General features: G+C 42.4%; 1 protein-coding gene across 3 annotated transcripts in view; it reads left to right on the forward strand.

Moving 5' to 3' along the window:
* The window catches only part of GRB10 (growth factor receptor bound protein 10), a 221,562-nt gene that overhangs the window by 92,510 nt on the left and 104,560 nt on the right, over positions 1-24,492 (forward strand). For 2 of the 3 annotated variants that reach the window (XM_037837172.1, XM_037837173.1), the window contains exon 4: positions 15,972-16,062. The exons of the other annotated variant lie outside the window; for it this stretch is intronic. In XM_037837172.1, coding sequence (XP_037693100.1) covers positions 15,972-16,062 — 91 coding nt within the window. The remainder of the gene's footprint in view (positions 1-15,971; positions 16,063-24,492) is intronic. 3 annotated transcript variants of the gene reach the window in all.

Consider the following 24,492-nt stretch of genomic DNA (forward strand, 5'->3'; position numbering starts at 1 on the left):
CTTCTAGGTCTGTTTATGTTGGTTGGTTTTTCTGCTTATTACAAGGTGGAGATATATATATTTCCCTCCCCTCATGCCTGGTGATTTTTCTTTAATTAAATTCAGTTTTATTGAGATATATTCACATACCATACAATCATCCATGGTGTACAATCAACTGTTCACAGTACCATCATATAGTTGTGCATTCATCACCCCAATCTATTTTTGAACATTTTCCTTATAGCAGAAAGAATCAGAATAAGAATGAAAAATAACACCCAAATCACCCCCTCCTCCATCCCACTCTATTTTTCATTTAGGTTTTGTCCCCATTTTTCTACTCATCCATCCATACACTGGATAAAGGGAGTGTGATCCACAAGGTTTTCACAATCACACTGTCACTCCTTGTAATCTACATTGTTATACAATCGTCTTCAGGAGTCAAGGCTACTGGGTTGGAGCTTCATAGTTTCAGGTATTTACTTCTAGCTATTCCAGTATATTAAAACCTAAAAAGTATTATCTATATAGTGTGTAAGAATGTCCACCAGAGTGACCTCTTGACTCCATTTGGAATCTCTCAGCCACTGAAACTTTATTTTGTTTCATTTTGCACATCCCCCTTTTGGTCAAGAAGATGTTCTCAGTCCCACAATGCTGGGTCCAGGTTTGTCCCCAGGAGTCATATCCCACGTTGCCAGGAAGATTTACACCCCTGGGAGTCAGGTCCCACGTAGGGGGGAGGGCAGTGAGTTCACTCGCTGAGGTATGCCTGGTGATTTTTGCTTGGATGCCAGACATTGTGGTGTTTATATGATTGGGTGCTGGATTATTACTACTAGTTTTTTTTTTTTTTGTATTCCTTTAAATATTTTTGGACTTTGTTCTGGGAACAGTTAAGCTCCTTGGAATCAGTTTGATCCTTTTGACACTTGCTTTTAATTTTTATCTAGGCCTGGAATAGCCTTTTGTTCAGGGCTAACTTTCCCTCACTGTTAAGGAAATACTATTCTAAGGACTCTTCCCTATGTCCCATGTGTTAGGAGGTTTTTCACTCTGGCTGGTGGGAACACAAACTTTTCCCATCCCTTTGTGAGCTCTGGGGATTGTTCTGCCTACTTCTTTCTGGTGGTTCCTTCCCTGGCCTTAGTAGCTCACTTACAGGCAGGCATTGATTATCACTCAGCTGAATATTTGACGGGAACCCTTTACAGTGCTCTAGAGCTTTCTGTGTAGTTCCCTCTGTTGGCGACTCTGCTCCATGATTTCTAGCAGCCTTGGCCTCTCTGAACTCTGAACTCTCTCCTTAGGAAGAACCCCAGCCTCCGTTTGGGATCCTTCTCCTTGTACAGCAAGGAAGTTCCCTCTAGGCAGTGAGGTGGGGCGCTGGTAGGGCTAACTTCATCTGTTTCCCCCTCTCAGTGCCCTGTGCTGCTGATTGTCCAGTGTCTGAAAACTATTTCAGTTTTTCAGTTGTTTAAGGAAAGAGTAAGTCGAGTCACTCTTTAATAGCCTGTCTTTGCCAGAAGCAGAATTCCCCTGTAATTTTAACCACAATTCTGGGGATAGATTAGCTTGAGAAAATTTTTGTGTAGTATTCAAAGTCAGCTTTAGAACTGAAAGGAGATCATGTGGCCCAAAGACCTCATTTATAGTTGAGGAAATAGGCCTGGAGAATGAAGGGGTTTGCTCAAAATCATAAAGTTTTCCCCACCAGCAGTTTATAAACATTTAGCCTGAAATCACAGTAAGATTTGGCATACATGAAAGGTGAAATGAGCAGTTTCAGGTGACCCACACCTGGCTCAGGATCCAGCAGTTCTCCCTGCTGTAGGGGCTGACTGAATTTTGTCATGTTGACCCTAGTTGGTTGTTCCTTCAGTTTTATCTTGGCCCATTTGCTTGGTGCAACACTCAGCAGACACACCTCAAGGGAGCCTCAGAACCACTGCCCCCTTGACCTTTCAGCCTTGCCCTTCAGCTGGGCTTTGGGAGCTGTTCTCGGTGCTTCTCTGCTATGCCTTGCGCCAGCACTCCAAAGACAACCATCAATCTGGTCCCGGGGAATCCAGCCTGAGGCTCTGGGACAAGACCGAGCTCATCTCCCTCTGCCTCCAGAGAGTCTTGACCACGGGCAACATTTACCCTTGGCGCTCTGCCCTCTGCCTGCTGGAGGGACATACAAATGAGGAAGAAAAACCACCAAGGATTACTTCATAATCATCCCCAGGGCCTTTTCCTGGTCAGCCAGGATGAGAGCCGTTTCCACCTGGAGTTATTGTTGAGGAAGTTCATGGAAGAGACGCCTCTCCTCTTTCTGCTCTCTGGGAGAGACGCCGTGCCTGCGTCTCGGGTGCCTGCTGTGCACCAGGGACCCTGCACGGAAGATTCCCTGTCTTGGTTCATCATCATACTGCGTGCGGTTTGTCCCCTGGATTTAGTGTCCGTGTTGCAGACGGAGCAATGCCAAGAGAGAAAAAGGGAAACTTCAAGCTGAAGAAGTCAGGTTTGGCTGGATTACAGTGGCTCTGTTGCCCCCACCCAGGAATTTGCAGTATTGTTATCCCCATTTTAGACAGGGAAGCAGAAGCACAGAGAGGTTAGAGAGTGTATGCTCAGCTAGTAAGCCTGGATTTTGAACCCTACCTCCCACCTTCAAGGCCACATTCTTGTTAGCGTACTACATTGCCTTTTTTTTTTTAATTTGGTTATTTAGTGCTTCTCCCCCCCAACCCCTACACTAGTTCCTTTTTATTTGGGCTCTGTGGGTACATGTGTGGATGGGTGAGCTAGCTGGGTGGCTCTCTGAGGGACTTGGTCCACTTGGGGCATATAGGCCTGCTGCTTTCAGACTTCTGGAAGTCCGATGGATGCAATGAAGTTTGGTGACGTGGGGAGAGACCCATGAGAAGGGAGCATGGGGGGGAGGGGGCTGAAATCACCCCCATTTTTTCCAGATTTTTTCCAGTTAATCTGAGCCTCTATCTCTAATGGTTGACCAGAATTCCCTGTGGCCAGAATCAAAACACAGTTCCTTCCATTTGAAAGTTTGTTTGTTTATCAAATTATTTTCATACCTGAGATTGCATTTCAACAGATCCTCCACGGCGTTTTACAGATTGTAGTTGTCAGCATTACTAATTGAATAGAGATTTGCATTTAAAGTGCCTAATTTCCCAGACTGTTAAGTTTCTTTATAGGTCATGGCCAATTAAGGTGCTACTCGCTGACTGTTCTAATACATTAATGTTATATTAATATATATATGGTTGTTTTGGACTCTGTTCTTTTACCCTTATACAAGGCAGGGGGTGTCCCAAAAGACAGTGTGAGTAATGGGAAAATGTGGGATCTCAAGTCCAAAGCTTTTATGTCTGGCTTTTGCTGCTTCTGGGCTTGTTAAACTAGCACACCTCTCTTAGTCCACTTTTAAATGGGACACAGCAGTGAAACCTGCCTCCAGGGTGGCTGGGAGGAGGGACTGATAAAAGAGAGGGAGGATCTGGTCTGAGGCCTGGGAGGCAGGTGTGCGGTTTGTGGGGAGGCCTTGGGTACTTAGCATGTTCTGTCCAGCATAGATCTGTAATCCCCCGTGAGTGGGTGTACCCTGTTCTGTTTTGTTAAGTAGTGAGCATGGCTGATGGAATTTCATTTGTTGGGTTTTCTCCCTGGGAAGGAAGGGAAGTTCTGGTCTCTGACTTCTCACCCACTGGGCTAGTGTCCATTGAGGCTGGGTGAGAATCAGTGTCCAAAGCCGGAGATTTCTCAGAGAACCTGAGGACATTTCAAATAGCCTCTTGGAGCCTCTGCATTCTGACCATCCTATGGTAGAACCAAAACATCCTTTACAAAATGTATGAGAGCTTTTTAGTTTTAACTGGAACCACAGGTTCTGCTTAAAATCACCAGGTTTATATATTGGGAAAACCTTTAGCTTTAGGTGGAAGTAAGAATGGACAATAGAGTTGGAACAAAGAAGCACTGTGCTGTCATTTGTGTTTGTGTGTGTGACTAAATGGGGTGTGCGTGTGATGTCACAGTACTTACTCGTTAGAATTTCACTGATGTGAAGTATTTTGCTCCTTTTCTGAGCCACGGTAATTAAATTGGCAGGAATTTCCCATCTTTTCACTAGAGTTCCTGTGACACAGACCCGTGGGGACACTGGTAAAATTCTTGACATTAATAACCTGTGACCTCCAGGCCTACCTCTTCCAATATATTTTCCTTGCTTTGTGGCCATCCTTCCCTACACCAAACCTGGCCTTCGGTGTAATGGTCATTTATGTCCAGTTCTGAGTTTCAGTCAGTACATTACATCTCCTGGTGTTACTTGTGTTTCACGTTACATCTGTAATCACAGACCTGGGAGATGGAGAGTTGCTGGTCTGGGCTGGGCTCCATGTCTCAGCTGTGTAGGGATGGGACCACCGAGAATGAAGTGACATGGGAGGAGAACCGCTGAGCCACTGAGAATGAAGTGGCCTGGGACTTTTGGGGAGGGGCTGCCTGTGCAGCTGGTGTGGCCAGGGGAAGAGAGGCCACACGCGAAGCGAGTTTAGCGAGGACAGATGGGAGCCCTTGTCTGAGTCTCCTGCCACCGCCAGCCTCAGTGAGCAGGTGATGGAGCCGCAGGGGCCTTTGGCCCAGGCAGGACTCAGAGGCTGAAGGAGGAGGTCAGGTGGGAGTGAAGATGCCGTGGGCTTGCGTGGTGCCTGGTGCCAGCGACATGTGCAGCATCTCCAGGGGCTGCCCTCCACTGGTCTCCAAATCCTGCTGACGACCCCCTTGCGGCCAGTCCTCTCCCAGAGCCCCACCGGGAAGGGAATGCCGAGAAACGGAGTTCCATCTTAGCGAGGCTGGCTGGGTGTGTGAGAACATTTCAGCCTATCGAAGTCACCACCCTGCTAACTGTGTTCACTTTCACTCTTATTTTCCTTCCTCCGTTTCCTTTGCCTGTGAGTCTCTGGGGTCCGGTGGTGGGTTTCAAGAGTGTAGTAAAAAGAGAGAGAGTAACTTGTTCAGACTTCAGGGAATTTGTGAATTTTAATTTTTATGTCTGTTGTGGTGTGGATTTGAAATTTTTAATGTGAACATTTCTCAAAGATTGTAGGAGAGAATAAAGGGCTCGTGTATGTATTTTTGTCTGCTAAATATTTCCACTTTGACCGTAAATTTATGTGTGTGCGTGTAGAAGGTCACTTTATCCTTTTGAAAATCATACTTTTTGAACTCTTTGTGGAGTTCATTTTTTCCCTTAGCTACTATTATTGGCTTGACATTCAGTGAGCAGGTCAGAAATCTTGAAAATCCTTTAGGTATCAGCTTTAGTTCTGAACTGCTTTGATTGACATATGTCTTCCAGTGTTTCCATCACCTGCTCCCTGTGGGCCAGTGTCTAAAATTGTTCTCTCAGAATCTATTTCTAAGGAAAATCTTTTTCTATTTGCTTGAGGAAAAATAGACCTGAAAGAAAATTAGAAAAGATATTGGCTGAGTTCCCATTATGTAATCATATACATGCATTCGGTTTGCTATGCCATCACCTGTCATTCACAGCTGAGCCCCCCTTTGTGATCCTTGATGTTAAAGTTGATGGTGAAAGAGGTGGTGCGTGAGTGGTGATGGAGGAGGTGGAGGGGATGGTGGATGTGGAGATTGAGATAGTGGAGGTGGTGGAGGTGGAGGTGATGTTGGGAGTGGTAGAAGTGAAGGTTGTGGAGGAGTTGGAGGTGGTAGAGCTGGTGGAAGTGGTGGAGGTGGAGGAGAGGGTGGTGGCACCAATAGGTGTAGTAGTGATGGTGATACAGATGGCAAACAGCTGATATCTACTGTGCAAATGCTTTACATACATGATCACACTAAACCTTTACAACAGTCCTATGAGGTTAATCCTCATACAGGTAGAGTAAATGTCTTCTGCAAGGTCACATAGCTGCTTATATGTAGAAATTCTAGAACTGGTGTTCTTAACCTTTAGAATTCCGAGTCAAAAATGTACCAGAATTGCCTTGGCAGAGGCGTTTTGTTTTGGGAAAAACATTTGTCAAGTTTGGCTGACTTTGAACACGAGGTATTTTTCTAAGGTGGTGAAAATGTTCTAAAATTAGATTGTGGTGATGGTTATACAAATCGGTGACTATGCCAAGATCATTGGATTGTACACTTAAAACAGATGAATTTTATATTGTGTGAATTATTTGTCAATAAATCAGTTAAAAATATGCGATACTGACAGTCTTCCCTCTCTCCCTCAATAAACGGAAATTCATCTTTATGTGCCCAGTGGAGCAGAATAGGTGGTTTAAAGTTAGGCAACTCATACACTACTCTTGCTTATAATGTATACAGAGTAGCTGCACTCTGAGGTAATTATGTAGAAAAAAATGAAGGAGTATGGAATACATGTGACAGTTCTGTGTGTTTGTAGAGCTACAGCTGTTGGTACAGTAGGATTTTAGTGAAGACGTAGTAGTTCTTTATACATAGGATTGTCCCTGCCGGGATTGGTTTTGTCATTTATTTGGGAGAAAAGTTTTTCCTTCACTGAGCAGAGGTAGCCCAGGTATTTTCATCAGTAGTCAGCAGCCATTATAAATACAATGCTAAGTAAAAAGAATTACCCTCATTCCTTGACACAGGAAGCTGCTCATAGTGAGGTTTTCCTTTGTCTCCTCTCAGACTTCTTTGAAGCAACTGATGCCAAGTTCGTGTCTTGGTTTTAGGGTCAGTTTGAAATCTCTTGTTCCCTATGCTCTTTTGTAGGCGTAAAGAGTTTTATTTAAACAGGCAGTGTCATTTTGAGCAAAAAAAAAAAAACTGGTTCTGGTTCATTTATTATGAGTGTTACTTCGTTTTGGGGGGCTGATTTCACAGTTATAACAGGTAAAATGTGGAGTGCTGATACTGCAGCCTCTACCAAATTCTCTGATGTTTTGGAAATGTGACAGATGGTTAGTATAATGACAAGTGTCGTAGTTACTTGTAGCTCAATAGTGGTTAAAGCATGAATGTGTTTTCTGAACCACACCCATTCTGTATGTGGATCATATGCACATTTCCTACTATGATATCTTGGGCAAGTTTCCTTCCTCCCTGTCTTTTTCCTTGATCTGAAAGAACAGGGATAAAACAGTAACTATCAAACAATTTAAAATGAGAATGCATGTGAATTGTCCAGTACAGTGCCTGGTACCCAGTAATTGCAATAGCTACCCTGCTGTTCTTACATTAATTTTTAGTAAAAATTAGCAACTGTGAGGCAGGTCAATGTTGTGCTATCCTTATCTACAGCATCTCTAACAGAGTGTCTGTCTTTCAACCTACTGCATCAAATGGCCTGGGGGGGAAGGTAGTGGCTAGAGTAGGCATACATACAGCTGACAGAAGCAGGTGCCAGTCAAATAAGAAGTGATCTTTTAAAATTGCAGGATGCATCCAACTTGTAGAATTGCAGATAATACAGAAGAGTGCATAATATAGGCATATCTTCTTTGCTGGGACAGCAGTCTCAAAGTTTAGTGGATTTTCAAAGTGAATCATTTTACAATACTACCTGCATTTTGTGTGAAAGGGCAAAAACCTATGCCAGTTGTATTTCAAATATGACTCTTGGAAGCATCACCCTGTTGCACCTCAGATGGGAGCAGAGTGAATTCACAGGCAGCCAGCTTCACCCTTGGTGTCCTCTGATATCTCCCTCCAGGGCAGGAGGGGTCTGCTTTGCAGGGGACTGTGATAATGGTTTGGGGAAAGGCCTGGAGGAAGGTCCCAGGGAGCTTTGGTCAGGAAGAGGGCAAGAATCCTGTATTTTTAGGGTTCTTTATTTTCTACCTGTATTAGCAGTGGGGATTAGGGAATGAGGTGGTATGAAGGGCTTGTGGGAAGGCCGAGAGCCCCCCCTGAAAGGGGCTAAACCCCACCCTCAGATGGACTTCTAAGACCACTACCTTCCCCGCCAGGCCATTTGATGCAGTATGTTGGGTTCTTTGTGTGTGTTTTTCTTTACTTCTGATTTGGTTTCTGTGTTTGTGCACAACGGAAATGTTTAACATTTATCCTTGTTGCGACTTAAACTTGTAGTATTTGTGCTAGCTTCCTAGCTGGTTAAAGACATTTTGAATCCCCCTCATTTCTTTCTCTGTGAGGTTAATAGTCACCTTTGTTTATCTTAGCAGAGCTTTTAAGTCTTCCAGTCTTCTATGCCTTTATTCACATCCCTGAAAATACTGTGCACATGAGGGCCAGGGACATAGCCCTCTGACGCTCCACACCAGAGAGACCTCTGACACAAACTTCTCAGTTGGGGGTTTAGGTAATAATGTTAATATGTGCTGTTCAGAAAACACCTAATAGAGATTAGTCACTGGCAAACACTTTATTTGCGTCATTTGAATTTAATCCTCACAGCTGGCCTATGAAGCAACCATGCTGGCTTGGGGAAATGCACAGGTGCAGGAGGTGGCCTCAAGGCATCTAACTGATTGGTTTTTGGAGTAACTAGAATTTGACCCCAAATTCTGGCTTTAAAGTTCTTTCACTCCCGTTGGTTCTGTGCTGAGTTTTAGACCCAGATCTCACTGAATTCCCCTAGGTGCTTTCCCAGGCACTGTTAGTCTCACTTTTCAGATAAGGAAACTGCTTGAATTGCCCAGTGAACATTTCTGTGGTTCTCTTGAGCCATGTTCCCTTGAGCATCTTGTACTGTTTGGCAGTAGGCTGAGGCATCCATGTGCCAGCTGACTTTGCATGGAAATCCACTGTTCCTCCTTGTTTGTATAAGTACCAGCTGATGACTGGTGGAAATCCACTGTGTCTTCTCTTTGGACCCCCTCCGACCTTGTGATCGTTCACACTGGAAAGCTGTTCTGCCTGTCCTTGGCCCTGGCAGGCTAGTGCTGTGCTCTGGAAGTGTATCACGTTCAGTTCTTCTCTGTGACTCACCCGTCTGCACTCCAGGGGTGCTGAGATCACTGCCCGTGTCTGGGGTGAGGCTGGGCCGTGCACTGGGAGTTATAAGAACGAGCCCATGTGAACCAGTTCTCCAGTGGACACGGTGTGTGCATTAATAAATTTGCCCTTATTCCTTTCCACTTTGAATTATCAGAGGGGCAAGAGAAAGTGGTGAGAAGAGGCAGAGAACACTCCAGAAAGAGGAGACTTTTGAGGAAGCTGTCAAAGGATGGGCTGTTGGAGGATGAGTGTGGAGGGGGAGGGAAGAGCATTGCATAGAGTGAGAAGTCCACGAGCAAAGCGGAGCGGGAGGCAGTCACGGGCTGTCAGGCCGCTCACCTGGATTAGAGGAAAATGGAGCTGCAAAGATGGGTCTTAGATTTCTCCTGGAAGTGATTAACATACAGTTGAGTTTCTCCAACTGCGGCATTCGTCAGCATCTCCAGAAGGGCCATTAAAACACTCTCATGGGCCCCATTACTGGGAATTCTGAATTAGCAGGTCTGGCTGGGGCCGAGTGTGCGTTTCCTACAAGTTCTTTCCAGTGTGGCCGATGCGGCTCAACCAGGGACCACACTTTGAAAACCACTGCCCTCCTAGCAGGTGGTCGGGCAGCTCTGCATCCTGGCTCGGCTGCTTTTCTTCCTGCCCTGGGTCCATTTTTATGTTTTGCAGGTTCTTCATGGGCTAAATGAGGGAAATAAAACCACCCCCCTCCACTGGCTGGGGTCTTAGCACTAGGCAGCAGGCCCACCCACAGGGTGATGGAGAGTGTTTAGTGGAGGGACCTGAGCCCTTGGAGAAATCAGCCAGGGTCAGTGTCCCAGCCAGTGGGGGTGGGTAGCCAGCAAGAGGCCTGCAGGGGCTCATGGCACCCATGGACGTGTGGCCTTTTGGAGAGAAACAGCACTGCTGTGCCAGTTTGGATATATTATGTCCCCCAAGAAAAGCCATGATCTTTTAATCCAGTTTCTTGGGTTATTGGGATTAGGTTGTTTCCATGGAGATGTGACCCACCCAACTGTGAGTGACTTCTTTGGCTAGGGTGTGACCTCTGATTGAATATTTCCATGGAGGTGTGGCCCCACCTATTCAGCGTGGGCCTTGATTAGTTCACTGGAGTCTTATAAGAGCTCACAAATAGAAGGACCTCAGAGTTGCAGTTTACAGAGACATTTTGAAGATGGCCATTGAAAGCAAGAGTTTTGCTGATGCTTTGGAGGTGCTAGCCCAGAGTTTGCCCCGAGAAGCTGACACAGAAACATTCTGGAGAACACCATTTTGAAATGCATCCCGGGAGCAAGCAGACGCTAGCCACGTGCCTTCCCAGCTAACAGAGTTTTTTTGGATGCCATTGGCCTTCCTTCAGTGAAGGCACCCTATTGTTGATGTGTTACCTTGGACAATTTATGGCCTTAGGACTGTAACTTTGTAACCAAATAAACCCCTTTTATAAAAGCCAATCCATTTCTGGTATTTTGTATTCCAGCAGCATCGGCAAACTGGAACAACTGCCATACCTGCGAGTAAAGCCCCAGCCCCTCCACCCCCCTCCCCCCAACCCCCCATCTCCTGCCTGAACCCTGCTGGAAACCAGAGGACGTGGAGAGAAGCGAATGGTACAGTCCCTGGACCTCTGCCTCTGTTCCCCATGCATGGAGCAGGAGCAGCTAGTGGAGCTGATTCTCCCCACTGACTCAGAGGGGCCTTGTGTGAATTAAATGCAAAATCAGTTAGCCCTGTACCCAGCCTGTGATTATCCTGCGTGGAACTTGCTTCTGACTTGGGAAAGTATTTTTAATGCCACAAGGATTTGGGAAGGTCTAGCACTGAAGAGCGAAGTGACCCGTGAAGCTTTAATTAGGAGCTTCACAGCTTCACTTTCCCCTCCTTCCGCCTATGGACAGCATGGTAATGAAGGGTTCTGGTTTAAAAAAGCATGTGCTGCTCCCAGCCACCTTGGAGAAGAATCCTCAGGTCTCCTTTCCATCACCCGGGCCACCTGCTGAGGAGAGGTCAGCAGAGGAGGCACCGAGGGGGCTGACCCCGAATTGACAGCACAGCGACCCTGGCCGATCCTAACCCTAATGAGAAGGCTTAATAATCTGGAAAAGAAAATAGACAAACAGAAGAACTAGCTTTAAGAGGAAACCAAGTTAGCACAACAGTAAACCTTTTATTCTTGTCCCAGTTTTTGTTTTCCTGCACCTGGCAAAGTGCCATTGTGTGTCTTTCAATGGTGGATAGACGTTTCTACCTGACCTTGCAGGACTGTCAGGAATTTTTTTTAAATGCCATGGTTGTTGCACTCTCCCCTGCTGCCTTTTGTGTTACAAAAGCCATCATTTTTCGTTACCATTAAATCTGTCTTGGAGTTCTCATCTGAAGCTTCTATCTGTTGACAACAAAAAGTGCATTTCTTTTTTGACCTGGGAGTTTTTTTTTTTTTTTTTTTTTTTAACACCAATTAGCCATTTGTGAAGACATTATTCTTACTGCTATAATTTGTCACACAGGCTGTCCCATTTTGAGGCATAGAGTTACCAGATAAAATATAAGATGCCCAGTTAAATTTGAATTTCAGATCAACAGCTAAGCATTCTTTAGTACAAGTATGTCTCAAATATTGCATGGGTCTTGAGCCATACTAAAGAATGATTAGTTATTGAGATGAAATTCAAATTTAACTGGCCATCCTGTGATTTTGTTTGTTAACTCTGATAACGCTAGTTGGACGAGGTTGCTCTAAATAGGTTTGAAAGTTACTTGTCTTCTAAGTAGGCATCTCAGTGGAGACTTCTTTCTTGTCTCGTAAGAGGACCTGTCAGGGAAAGCAGTATGTTCTGTGGATATCAAACTTGAGTGCTCACGGGAACACCCAGGGTGGTGGTGATCTGAAGAGTCTCACTCCATCCTCCAAGCCAGGCAGTGTGGAGCCAGGGCATTCTGGACGCTGTTCCCCACCTTCCCTTTGGAAAATATGTTTGTGTGATCTGATTTCAATCAGCTGATCCATTAGCAACCTTCCTGTTATTAACGTATAGTCATTGCTCATTTATGTACAAGTAAATATTCCAGAGAAGTTTTAATAATTTCAGCAAACGTGGAAACAAATCTTAAATTTGCTTGGAAGAAAATGACTAGGGGATTCATGTCAGAGAAGCAAGAGGGGAAGTTGACTGCTGATGTTAAAACATTGTTGGCAAGCTGTGATAGTTAAACTATGTGACATTGGCCCGGAAGTGGACAGATCTATGGAACCATGTAGGTAGCTGAGAAAGACTCGTGTGTGTGGGTGATTATAACATATAATAAAGGTGACCTACATCATGGGTCAATCACTTGTGCCTGGGTGAACTGGTCAACCATGGGAGAATGTCCATTTATATCCTCACCTCTTACTACCCACCAGGATGAATGTCCCAAAGATTAAAGAGTAGAACCTCAAATGGTTAAAAAATTAGAATAAATCACAAGGGAATGATTTTCAAATTTACTGGTAGAAGGTGAAAGGTACTTTTTAAGCTTAAAAAGATGAAATTAAAAAGAAAAGTTCAGTAAACTTGACTACATCAAATTAAACTTCTGAGAATCAGAAGTATAATTAAATCTAGAGATGAACAAGGTGCGAAGAGTATTCCCTACATGTATGACTAAAATTAGTTTCCCATCACGTAAAGAGCTCATTGTTCACAAGTTGGGAAGCAAAACCAAGTGCCCAGGGGGCCAACAACATCTCTAAACCTCCACTTCTTGGGTGCTTACCAAGTGTTAGGCCCAGCTTTGGAAAACTTATGTTGGAAACAAATCCCCTGTCCCCAGCCCCCTAAGAGGTCCTATAACCCATTTTAGAGAGGAGGAAATTGAGCGAGTCTAGGTAACTGGCCCAAGATCCTTAGCTACCAAGTAATAGAGCTTTTTTTTTTTAAATTCATTTTTATTGAGATATATTCACATACCATGCAGTCATACAAAACAAAGCATACATTCAGTTGTTTACAGTACCATTATATAGTTGTGCATTCATCACCAAAATTAATTTTTGATATTTTCGTTACCACACACACAAAAATAATAAGAATAAAAATTAAAGTGAAAAAGAACCAAGTAATAGAGCTTTGATTCATTCATGGACCTTTCTGAATCCAAAGCCCATAGGCTCTCAGGTGCTAGTCTAGTTGACTTGTCAAAGGATAGTCCAAAAGAAGAAGTAACAGAGGTCTGATAAGCACATGAAAAATCTTTACCTCTTTCGTATTAAAACCATGGGGTGAGGTCTGGAATTGGCAGGAAAAAAATTCCACAAAAAACTGGTTGTACTGCCGGCTGGGTATTACAAGATGGGCAGCCTCTGTTTCAGGTGGAAGGGGAAATTGTGTGAAGAAGAGTTTGAAAATAATGTATCAAGAGTCTTAAAAAAATGCATGTAACCTTTGACCTAGGCATTCTACTTCTAGGGATCCTAGTCATATAATCAGAAGTGTTGACAGTTTCACACACAAAGGAGTTTGAGTGATATTTCTGCTCTCTGAAAGTTGCAAGCAACTGAAGTGGCTAGTAGAGGAGTTCAGAAACTGCAAAAACGGTATTTCCAAGATTTTAATATATCCTCCTCTTAATGTTAATTGGGAAAAAAAAAGCAAAACACAAAATTGATTATACACCTTAATATCACTCGAGTCTGCCTATGCATTGTAAACATGGAAAGGCCATGAAAATGCTAAGTTGTCGTACTGTCATGGTATTTAGGCTAATTTTTGTTTCTTATTTTTCTCTTCCTGTTTCTACACAGCATTAAAAAAATTATATGGAATGTTTTAAAATTAGGAAAAGAGGAAAAATATTTCTCTCAGATGGGCAAGAGTAGATAGGGTGGAGAAACACGGCCTCTAGAACTGCAGAAACTAAACTAGATGGCCCCAGATGGGGGGGAGCTGCTGAATTTGGAGGGGTGGGTGGTGGGGAGGAAGGATCCACTTTCTAAAGCAGCCCCAGTGACCCAACTCTTCAGCCCCTCAGCTGGGATTTGTGATGACATTCCCCTCATCTCCCTCTTCTGCATTAGATTCTTAAACAGTAGGCTACTGACTAAACGTACCATACTATGCATCCACTCAGTGGTTTATACTAGAGTGAGGGAGACTGCTCACAGAAGTCTGTGTTTCTTGTCATGAAAAATTTCAAAAAATGTATATTAAAATATAAAAATATGTTTAATACAGTTATGATTCCATTTTTTAAAAATCAGGATTCATATATGGCCTACATGATCTCTATAAATAATTCAAACAGTACAAACACATACTATTGGCATGTATTTTTTGTTTGTTTGTTTGTTTTAATTTTTCTAAAAGAACATACAGAAAGTAATAGGATAACATCCCTGGGTGGTGAGAGTAGAGAGAGGTTCCTTTTCATTTTTTTCTTTAGCAGTCAGCTTTTCATAATTAGCAAGTATTAAATCTATAAATTAAAAAAAAAAAAGAAACATAAGAAAGCTATTTCTTATGTAGAGGGTAAAAAGAGAGAGAAGCAAGTGAAAATAGCTCCCTTGGCTTTGGGCTCTGTTTTGTTTTGTTTTCCTGGGATTTTATGGAGGACGGTGTGCAGACAGTTTTGCCTTTCCTGGGAGCAAACGTCTTGACTTGAATTGGTGGATGTGGATGAGCTGGCTCTGCTGGAATCACTCTTTGGTGCTGGTGCTAACCTGCCATTCTGCCTTCCCTCCCTCTGCAAATGAGTCCCCGGCACGGGCACGGCGTGTGTGCGGACAGTTGGTGCTCCCACGATAGAGTTAATGCCATCATCAGGCCCATTTTACACAGGTGAACGCTCTCGAAGGTGAACATTCCCTGGGAAGCACGCAGTAAACAGCAGGTCACAGTTCCAAGCCCTGTGCTCCAGCATCTCAGCGCAATGTGTGTTTTTAGATTCCTGGACCATTTGTGCAGTGGATTGTGATGGAAAGGAGCCTGGGCTCTGGAGCGGGACTGCCTGTGTTCCCATACCACTCTGTCTGATGGTGTGAGTTTACAGCACCTTCCTGTGCCTTCGTTTCCTCATTTGCAACATAGCCTGGAAGACTAAGCACTGGGCAGCGGTTAGCTGCTGCCAGAACTTGTGGACACACATGCCCACTGAATGCTCCCTAGGCAGCAGTTTGAAGTCTTTTTGCACAGTTAGGGATGAGGTTGCAGGAGCTTATCACTGTATTTGTGACAATGTATAATTAATATTAATTGTAGGTTTTACTGCAGATCTTGTGCTTTTTTTGCATACTTCTAAAACCTAATTACAGAGGGTAATACATGTTCACTATAAAAATTTCAAACATTTCATAACTCTGCAACAGCAAATTGACATCCCTTGCCCCCTCTCCCCAAGTTAATCCCTGCTAATATTTTGGTATAAGAGTATAAATGTGATAAGGCACATTTTCTGTCCCTACATTTTAACAGAGCTTTCATTGGCTTCATTGTATTCCCATGAAGATTTTTTTCTGGAGTTCTGGGCTTAGGCATAATATTGCTATTTTCATTTTTGCTAAAATTTTCATCCTCACCCTGATGTCTGAAAAATGCCACCAGGCTCCCTGTGCTTTGTGTAGAGAGCCATTTACAAAACAACTTTCTGAATATTTCTGTACCAGGTAACAAGCCGCTGAAATCTTGATTACCAGTAATTGTTTGGAAAATGCATGTGACCTGTGAATGTTAATGATTTATATTCATTGCCCAAACTGAGCAGTTGAGTTGGCAATAATTCTTTAAGAATTGCTCTTCAGGGAAAGCTATTTAGGCCAAAAGACTCAAGTAATTTTTCTTCTACCTCTCTTGCCAAACAGGTTTGCACCTTTTCATGATTAACCTCCCTTTTATGGCGTATTTTAAGCAGCTGTCATTTAAAATGAAAAAGAAAAAAGCAAATAAACTGAAAGAAATTAGGGCACTGAGGAAGGGAGGAGGGCCGGGGATGTTAGAAAGTGTGAAATGCTTATTTGACAGGAGGCTTTCTGCTGCTGTTTCTTTTTTTAGGATAAGGTCAAGCAGACTTCTCCTCCCAGTCAGAGAGACCTGGGAGAACGTGGGTTCCCAGCACAGGCTAACCGACTCGGGAATCAGCAAGGTAAGGAGCGCTCGAAGATTCGGATGTTGTCCGTAGGACGTTTTCCTTATGCATGGCACAGGGATGCGGTTACTTCTACCTCTGGCTTTTCAGCAAGGCTAGTACTTCGTATTTTAAAAAGTTGTGCTTGATAGTTTTATAAGAAGATGCTAGCCTCAGCTCTTCCCCTTAAGAAAAACAAATGCTGAAAAATGGACAAATACACGATTGTGATTTCTTTGTATATTTCCTTTCAGTTAACAGACTTCAGTGAGCAGAACCTCAAAATCTATTTTTTATGAATTATTTCAGGATCATATTTAAGGACAACATGATGAAGTGTTTTGAGGGCTCTTCTACAGTCCGCTCTTCTTAATTTTGCCCTTTTTATATTTATGGTTAAGCTGGTTTTAGGTTTATATACCCATCCCTGCCTTGTCTTTGACTCCTATCCCTGCTGTTCATTTATGAAGGGGTTGTCGTGGGAAGAAGAGGAAAGAGATGGAAAGGATGCAAGTGTTAAACTTTAACATAGGGTGGGGAAACTGGAAAGGGAACTGGTCCCGTTACGAGGCGGAACCAGGGAAATATATGTGACTGAATTTTGGAATATTAGGGAGTTTAGGTAAAGAAATCATAGGGTTTAAAGCTGGTAGGAATTGGAATAATTGGAGTTTTTTTTTTTTAAGTTGCTTAATGCGAATAAGGGTAAAATTTGGCAAAATAAAAACTGGGATCTGACCATGAAGTCAAAGAAGTGTTTTCTGAAGTAGTGGAAGAGTAGTAAAACCATCCAGGATATTCTGTATCAGGCATAATTATAGGGTCACCTTTTAGAAAACTTTTAAAGGAAACTTGCAAATGAGATGATGCAAGGGAAAGAGTACCAGTATATTAATATTGGCTTTGGAACTTGGGAAAGTTTAAACTTACTAAATTTTGTTGTTTACAGATTATCTCATTTGAACTGAAAACATCTAAATCTTGGAATTAATGTTCATATTAAACTGGGTATGTTAGTACTTAAAAAAAGAGAATTAGAAAATATACTGAAAAAAACTTTTTAAAACTCATCTTTTACCCTTTGTCTTTAAATTGTATGGGCAACCATCACACTGATAGCAAACCAAATCAAGTAGAACAGCCCAGAAGATGGGATGGGGCTTGGTGTGGAAGAGGGTCAGTCAGTTTTCTTTTCTGGAATGGAGATGCACAGCAGGCATTGAAGTTGTGCGTCTTTGTCTCCAGAACCTGAAACAGGGCCTAGCATGTTACAGGAATGAATGAACTTGTGTCCATGGTGAACTCAGCATCTGCTCAGTGGCCCAGCGAGTTCATACGTTCATGCACGCCCCCCAGTGTTGATCACTTTTTCTTCCAATCCTCAGTAATTCCACACACACAGCATATAAGACAGGAAACCCTAATGGGCTCAGGCTGGCGGACACCCAGGATAAACATCTCCATAGAGCAGTGTGCGGTGCTGAAACCTGCATCTGCTGGGCTGCAGAACCACAGTGGCCCTTGACAGCTGGGAGTTGAGGTCCTCCAGAATAACAAGGGCTGAGGTCACTTACCTCCACCAGAGACTGGGGAGTGGGGTCAGAGCCAAGTTCACTGGGTCTAGCCAGGAGCTGGGTGGGGGCTCCCCTGCTCTTCAGAGATGCTGGAAAAAGACCGTTGCTGGGACTACAGTGTGTGTGAACTCATGACTGGGAAGTCAGGAAAGCAGGCAGAGCCTTGCCACTTGGAGCTAGACTGGCCAGCCTCTTGCTGCAGTGACTCAGTCTACAGCCTCCACAGTCTTCCATGAGGCAGCAGCCCCAGGCTGCCCCTGCTTGGCCCCTAGACAGGGAGGGTCAGGCTGGAAGGATGGCAGAAGGAAAAACCCAACCAAACCCACCTAAAATGAGTCTGCAGCCCAACATTACAAAACACACGGAGCCATCTCATACTAAGAAATGTGGCTAATAGAATTAACAGAGTGCCAACTTAGACGACATGGGATAAAGTCCGACAAAGGCTTTACCATAAGTGTGTTTGTTATGCTTAGATGAATAAAAGAGAGATGTACAAGAAACTATGAAACGAGAACAGCTGGGTGTGAGAAAGAGTCCACCAGAAATTCTGGAGACAAAACGTTTAGTTATTGACATTTCAGAAAATGCTGGACTTGGACGACAGAGTTAATCAATTTGAAAGTAAGACCTAGGGAGTCTCCGTGCTATAGCACAGAGAGGTAAGGACAGAATATGAGTGGGCAGCGAGAGATGATTCTAGGATCCTGGGAAGAGGAGGAGAGAGGGAAAGGCAGGAAAGAGATACTAGCTGAGAAGTTTCCAGAATTGAAGAAAGACACAAGGCCCCAAACTATAAAGAAATAAACACAGAACTAAAGACTCATCCACATCCTTGCTGGTTTGGAGCTGTCATGTGCCCAGAAGACGCTGTGTTCTTCTAATCCATCCCTGTGGGAGCAGACCTATTGTGGGTGGGACCTTTTTTTTTTTTTTTTTTTTTTAATTAAATTCAGTTTTATTGAAATACATTCACACACCATACAATCATCCATGATATACAATCCACTGTCCACAGTATGATAACATAGTTATGTGTTCATCACCACAATCTCTTTCTGAACATTTTCCTTACATCAGAAAGAACCAGAACAAGAATAAAAAATAAAAGTGAAAAAAGAACACCCAAATCATCCCCCCATCCCACCCCATTTGTCCTTTAGTTTTTATCCCCATTCCTCCACTCATCCATACACTAGATAAAGGGGGTATGATCCACAAGGTCTTCACAGTCACACTGTCAGTGGGTGGGACCTTTTGATTAGATTGTTTGAATTGAGATGTGACCCCTCCCATTCAAGGTGGGCCTTTATCCTTTACTGCTGGAGCCCTTTATGAGAGGATAAAAGGTAGAAACACCAAGAGAGCTTAGAGAGAAAAAAGACACCCCTGGAGAAGCAAGAAGGAGTCACAGGAGCTGAGAGAGAAATGCCCAGAGACATTTGGAGACAGCTGTTGAAACCAAAACCAGGAAAGTAGCACCAGGGATGTCACCAAGTGCCTTCCTGTGTGACAGAGGAACCCTAGATGCCAGCAGCCTTTCTTCAGAGATGCCTTAATTTGGACATTTTCATGACCTAAGAACTGTAAATTGTAACTTAATAAATCCCCCTTGTAAAAGCCAACCCATTTCTGGTATATTGCATTTCGGCAGCTTTAGCAAATTGAAATAACGTCTAGAAAGATTTAGCATAATTCCAGAAAACTGGAGAGAAAGAGAAAATTGTAACATTTTTCTCTTTGAGGGGAAGACAGATTTTTAGCACAGAAAGGTACAGTAGATGCTAGAAGGCAATGCAGTTATAGTGTCAAAGTGCTGACAAAAATGTAACTGTCAACCTATGTCAGTTTTATACGACTATCATTTAGTAGTGGAGGTAAAATAAAGCTTTTCAGACAAAGACTGAGAAAATCTATTACCAGCAATCCTTACTATAAGAACTACTGACTTCAAGTTTGAAGAAATGTGAAGAAAGTTTGAATTCCAGGAAGAAGAAATGTGAATGCTGAATAGAACATAACGGTAGAAGGATAACAATGTGCAGAGAAATTGATAGAATTTGTAAGTTTCACTCTGTATTAGTAGTGAAAATAAGGTAAGACTAAAACTGCAGATAATAAGATGTTGGGAATGTATGTATGTGTCTGTTGGAAGTGGGGATTGTTCAGTGAATAGTTAAGTCATAATAAGGCCCTGATTAGGTGAAACAAAATGTAGAATAACTTGATACTACATTAGAAAAATTTACTTAAGTATGTATCAAAATATTAGGTGCAATTAAAGAAGTGACTGTAATTACTAAAAGAGTGTGCATATAATTTATAGCTTCTAACCAAGCAGAAAAAGATACAATATTTAAAAAATAATAATTCAAAGATGGAAAAGGGAGGAAAACAATATGTGAAGGAAAAAGGATGTCAAACAAAATATAAAATATGAGGGAAGAATAACTCCAAATATGTCCTTCCTAGCAGTAATAACTGTCTTCAGTTAGTAGATGGTTATAGAACCCTGCCTCAACAAACAGAGACTCATTTCTTTTCTAAAACCTGTGTAACTTTTTAAAAAGTTGACCATATAGGGAAAGTTGCACTGTGTTTTAAGCAATCTATTTCAGGCAAGCCACGTTCTTTGACCCAGTGTGATTAAATCAGAAGTCCACATGAAAAGTTCAGAACAAATCACGTAAACATGTGTGTGGAAACTTCAAAACTCACTCTGACTGCACTCATGGTTTAAAAGAGGACTCATAGCGAGACTATCAAATATTTGGAACCAAATGGAAATGTGCTGCAGGTTAAAAGTTGTGTGATATTGCAGAGATGGTGTTGGAGACTGCATTTCTAAACTTTAAAAAGAAGAAATATTGAAATGAGAAACATAAAAATGGAATAATCCTAAAGAACATAGAAGGAAAGGAATAGTAGACTTAAGATTAGAGGTTATTGGAATAAGAAAGAATCAACAGAGAGGAACAAACACCAAAGCCAGTATTTGTAAAGACTGCCACCATAGCAAACCTTTAACATGTCATTCAGGGGAAATGTGGCGCCAGCAAGCTACAATAGGAACACATTAGAGAGTTAAAAAAGAAAAAACAAAAACAATAACAAAGCTACGAAGAGCTGTGAGCAACTTTATGCCATGAATGTGAAGCTGTGGAGGAAACGGATCATTTATTGCCAAAATATTAAAACCAAAATTGACTCTTGAAGAGTCAAACTAAAAACAATCATCATTTTCAGTTAAGTTAAAGAATTAAAAGTAAAAACAAAAGGTCTTTTTTTTTTAACAGCAAGGATTAAAAAATGAGTGCCTATCATCTTAAACTAAAAAAAAAACAATTCTTGAATAAGACTTAAAAAGCACAACCATAATGGAAAAGACTGATAGATTTGGGCATATAAATACAGCTTTTTATACACAAGCATCATTGTCAAAATTTAAAAAGTGCAAAGGCACACTCCATCCTGGATCAAGATGATATTTGCAATGCATGTAACATGCAGAATATTAGGATCCCTCAATTTATTAAAAACTACTATAAATCACTGAGAGAGAGAGAGAGAGGGTAGAGGCAATCAAATGGAAAAACTGTCAAAGAGCATGAGTAGGCAGCTTACAGATCAGGAAAATATGATGTGAACTTATCTGATTCTGGGCTTTCATTTCAGATGAAAAATGTGGAACCCAACTGAGCTGGGCACTGTGAACAGCGATCCTGTGAGATTTGTTAAAAAAGGCCCAAATCCCTCTTTTAAGTGTGTCCAAGAGCTGCATGCTTTACTTTCCTCGTGGTGTGCTCAAGCCCTGGGCATCTGTTGTGAATGGGTTTGGCATTCGCAGCTCTTGGTAGGTGCAGTAAAAGGCCCATTGCATCTCCCAGTGGTGAGCCTGCCAGTCACCCAGCGCCGAGCACAGCCCAGCATGGTAGGAGCCCGTTGCTCACCTTGTCTTTACTTTCTGCTGAGCACCCTCAGCCCTTCCCTTATCAACGTCCTGCCTGACAGAATGTTAAACATGCGGGGTTCTTTTTAACAAGACTCCTGGGGACCCATGAAAGAATCTGACAAAGACACAATTCTCTTCTTGCTTGCTTCCCTAATTTCCAACAAGTAATCAGTTGCTATGATTATCGGGAATTAGGTTTGCGAGGGGTATTTGATTGGGAGTTTGCTGGTTCCCTGCAGGGCATCTGGTGTTGAGAATAAAAGATTAGCTGTGACTTTCCTTGACCCGTTACCTCTATCTGGCAAAGAGGATTTATTGCTCTCCGTTTCATTACCTTGTTCATAAGGTAAGCAGCTTATTTTTGTGTGACATTTGCTAAAAATGCTTCATGCATTTCTTAGCACTCTGCGGGAAGAGATATATTTTCTCTTGTGAAATGGGGTGGTTTTGCAGCAGCTGGAATTACTCTTAGTGTTTTTGAGATAGGAAGTTTCAGCGAATTGTGATGTTTAGAAGCTGGTATTTTGGAAGACTGGCCTTTTTTTTTTTTTTTTTCATTTTAACCAAGTTGTTTCTGATTGTCCTGATGCTCATGATGGTATCTGGGCTGTCTGGCCATGTCTCCCAAGAGATGCACAGGTGAACAGAGATTCGCTAAGGAGCTGGAAGAGCGGTTTCAAACTCCATGTGCTAAAGTATACAGAGTCACCTCTGAAGGGAGCTCCCAAACCTTTATGAGCTTAGTAGGCAGGGTGATGTGGCTAAAACCTGAAAGGCCTGCTTTGGAATGTAAAAATTGTGCCCTCTTGGGTAGCTGAGCCTCAGTTTCCCCATCTATAAAATGGGGATAATAGTGTCCTCCTTGCAGAGTTATTAAGAGGTCTGGAAAGAAGTGTATCTATGGCACATGGTACTATGCCTGGCACAGTGGGCACTTGATAAGTGGCCACTCTTGGTGGGAGTATAAACAGATGGGTAGAATTCTGGAAGGCAGTTTGCTACTGATCACTCAATTCTACTTGTAGGAATTTATTTCAAGAAAGTGAGTACACATACATACATATATTTTTATGTGTATATATGTGCATATGTATATTTGTATGTGTGAATATGTGTGTGTTGTGTATATGTAACTCTTCATTTCAGTTCTTTCAATAGCATATTCCCCCAAAATAAGGGAAATCATCAAAAGAGAAGACTAAGCAAATAAATGATATTACATTCAATTTGTTCGACTGTTATGTCCTCTTTAAATAGATGAAAATATATTTAGTAACTTGAAAAAAAATGCTCAGATCTATTAAGTAAAAAAAGCTGGAAAGCAGATTACACTAGCATATGAACTCAGTTTTGTTTTAAACAAATCCATGATATATATTTTAAAATATAATGATATTTATATCTGGGAGGTAGGATTGTAGGCAATTTTAATTTTCTTTATAATTTTCTGCCTTTAAAATGTTTGAAAAAAGATGTTAAAAATTTCATAATGAAAATAAATGGTTACCATTTTTCAGTTTTGTTTTAAAACATAGTGCCAAGAATTTCAGATGCTTTTTATCCAAACCTATAGTGGTTAGGAAGGGACAAAAGGGCCTGCTAATTCCTCTAAGTTTTTATCATTGAGCAATGGTTTTGATAATTAGCACAGCACAGAAGGCAACTCATTAAAAAAAGAGGCCTTCGAACTAAAAAAATATGTCAGTGTAAGTCCATTTAACCTAGTAACAGCTAGCATGATCCTCATTAAGCTCCCTAGACACTGGTGACCAAAGTCATTAAGAAAAGTTACATTATATTCATTGCTCCTCATTAAGAAGGCAGTGAAAAGTATGATCTTTGATATATTCAAGTAGGGACAATGAGAATAAGCGAGATATCTTCACTATCTAGAAAACTTATTGACCAGGGTAATGCATGTCTCAAAGGTTTTGTAGTTGTCTAGACGTAGCTTGTTGTGTTATCACTGATTTGTGTGTATGATCATGGTGGTTTGGAGCTATATGTACCCCAGAAAAACATGTTCTTATATTTAGTCCATTCCTGTGGATGTGGATGAATTGTAAGTAGGATCTACCTTTTGATGAGGTCACTTCAGTTAAGGCTTGGCCCACCTCAGTCAGGATGAATCTTAATCCTGTTACTGGAGTCCTTTATAAGTAGAATGAAATTCAGGCAGACAGAAATCCAGAGGGAGCAACCAGAAGCTGAATATCAACAGAGCTTGGAAGAGAAGGGTGAGACCAGGAGGCGCCACCACATGCCTTGCCATGGGACAGGCTAAGGAGCAGTGATCACCAGCAGCCAGCCCCTGAAGGCTGCAGTCTTTGGGAGAGAAAACCTCACCTCGATGATGCCTTGATTTGGAATTTTTCTAACCTCAAAGCCCTGAGCAAATGAATTCCCATTATTTAAGCTGACCCATTGCATGGTATTTGCTTGAGCAGCCGAGGAAACTCAAACAATGATGTTGAGATGACATGCTTCCTCCTTGCGCGGTGGGGAGCCCTGGTAGTTCTGGAGTGAAATGGTTTCCCGCACTGGGGAGACACTCATGGTCAAGAGAAGGCCATCAGGTGGGGGCTGGGGGATAGACAGGAGGTGCTCTTTGAAGGGTAACGTCAGGGACACATCTAGGTGTTCCCTCGTTAGGGTGACAGCAAGAGGATGGAGAAGAATGTTCCAGATCAAGGGAACAGTGTACATAAAGCTTCGAACATCTTGTGTGCTTTCAGAGAGCAGAGAGAAGGTCTGAGTGAGCAGCGCTGCGGGAGGGAGGATGATGGTACACTTCCAAGTTTTGAGAAATTGGCAAGCTACCTGTTATAATGATAGCAGTTGTGTTAGGGCAAGAAATTTGTTTTTGGTTTTTGCTTTTCTCTAACATCTAAGTTTTTCTATAAAGTGAGGTCATTGCTAAAA

Source organism: Choloepus didactylus, chromosome 5, assembly GCF_015220235.1.
Source record: "Choloepus didactylus isolate mChoDid1 chromosome 5, mChoDid1.pri, whole genome shotgun sequence".
Taxonomy (NCBI): domain Eukaryota; kingdom Metazoa; phylum Chordata; class Mammalia; order Pilosa; family Megalonychidae; genus Choloepus; species Choloepus didactylus.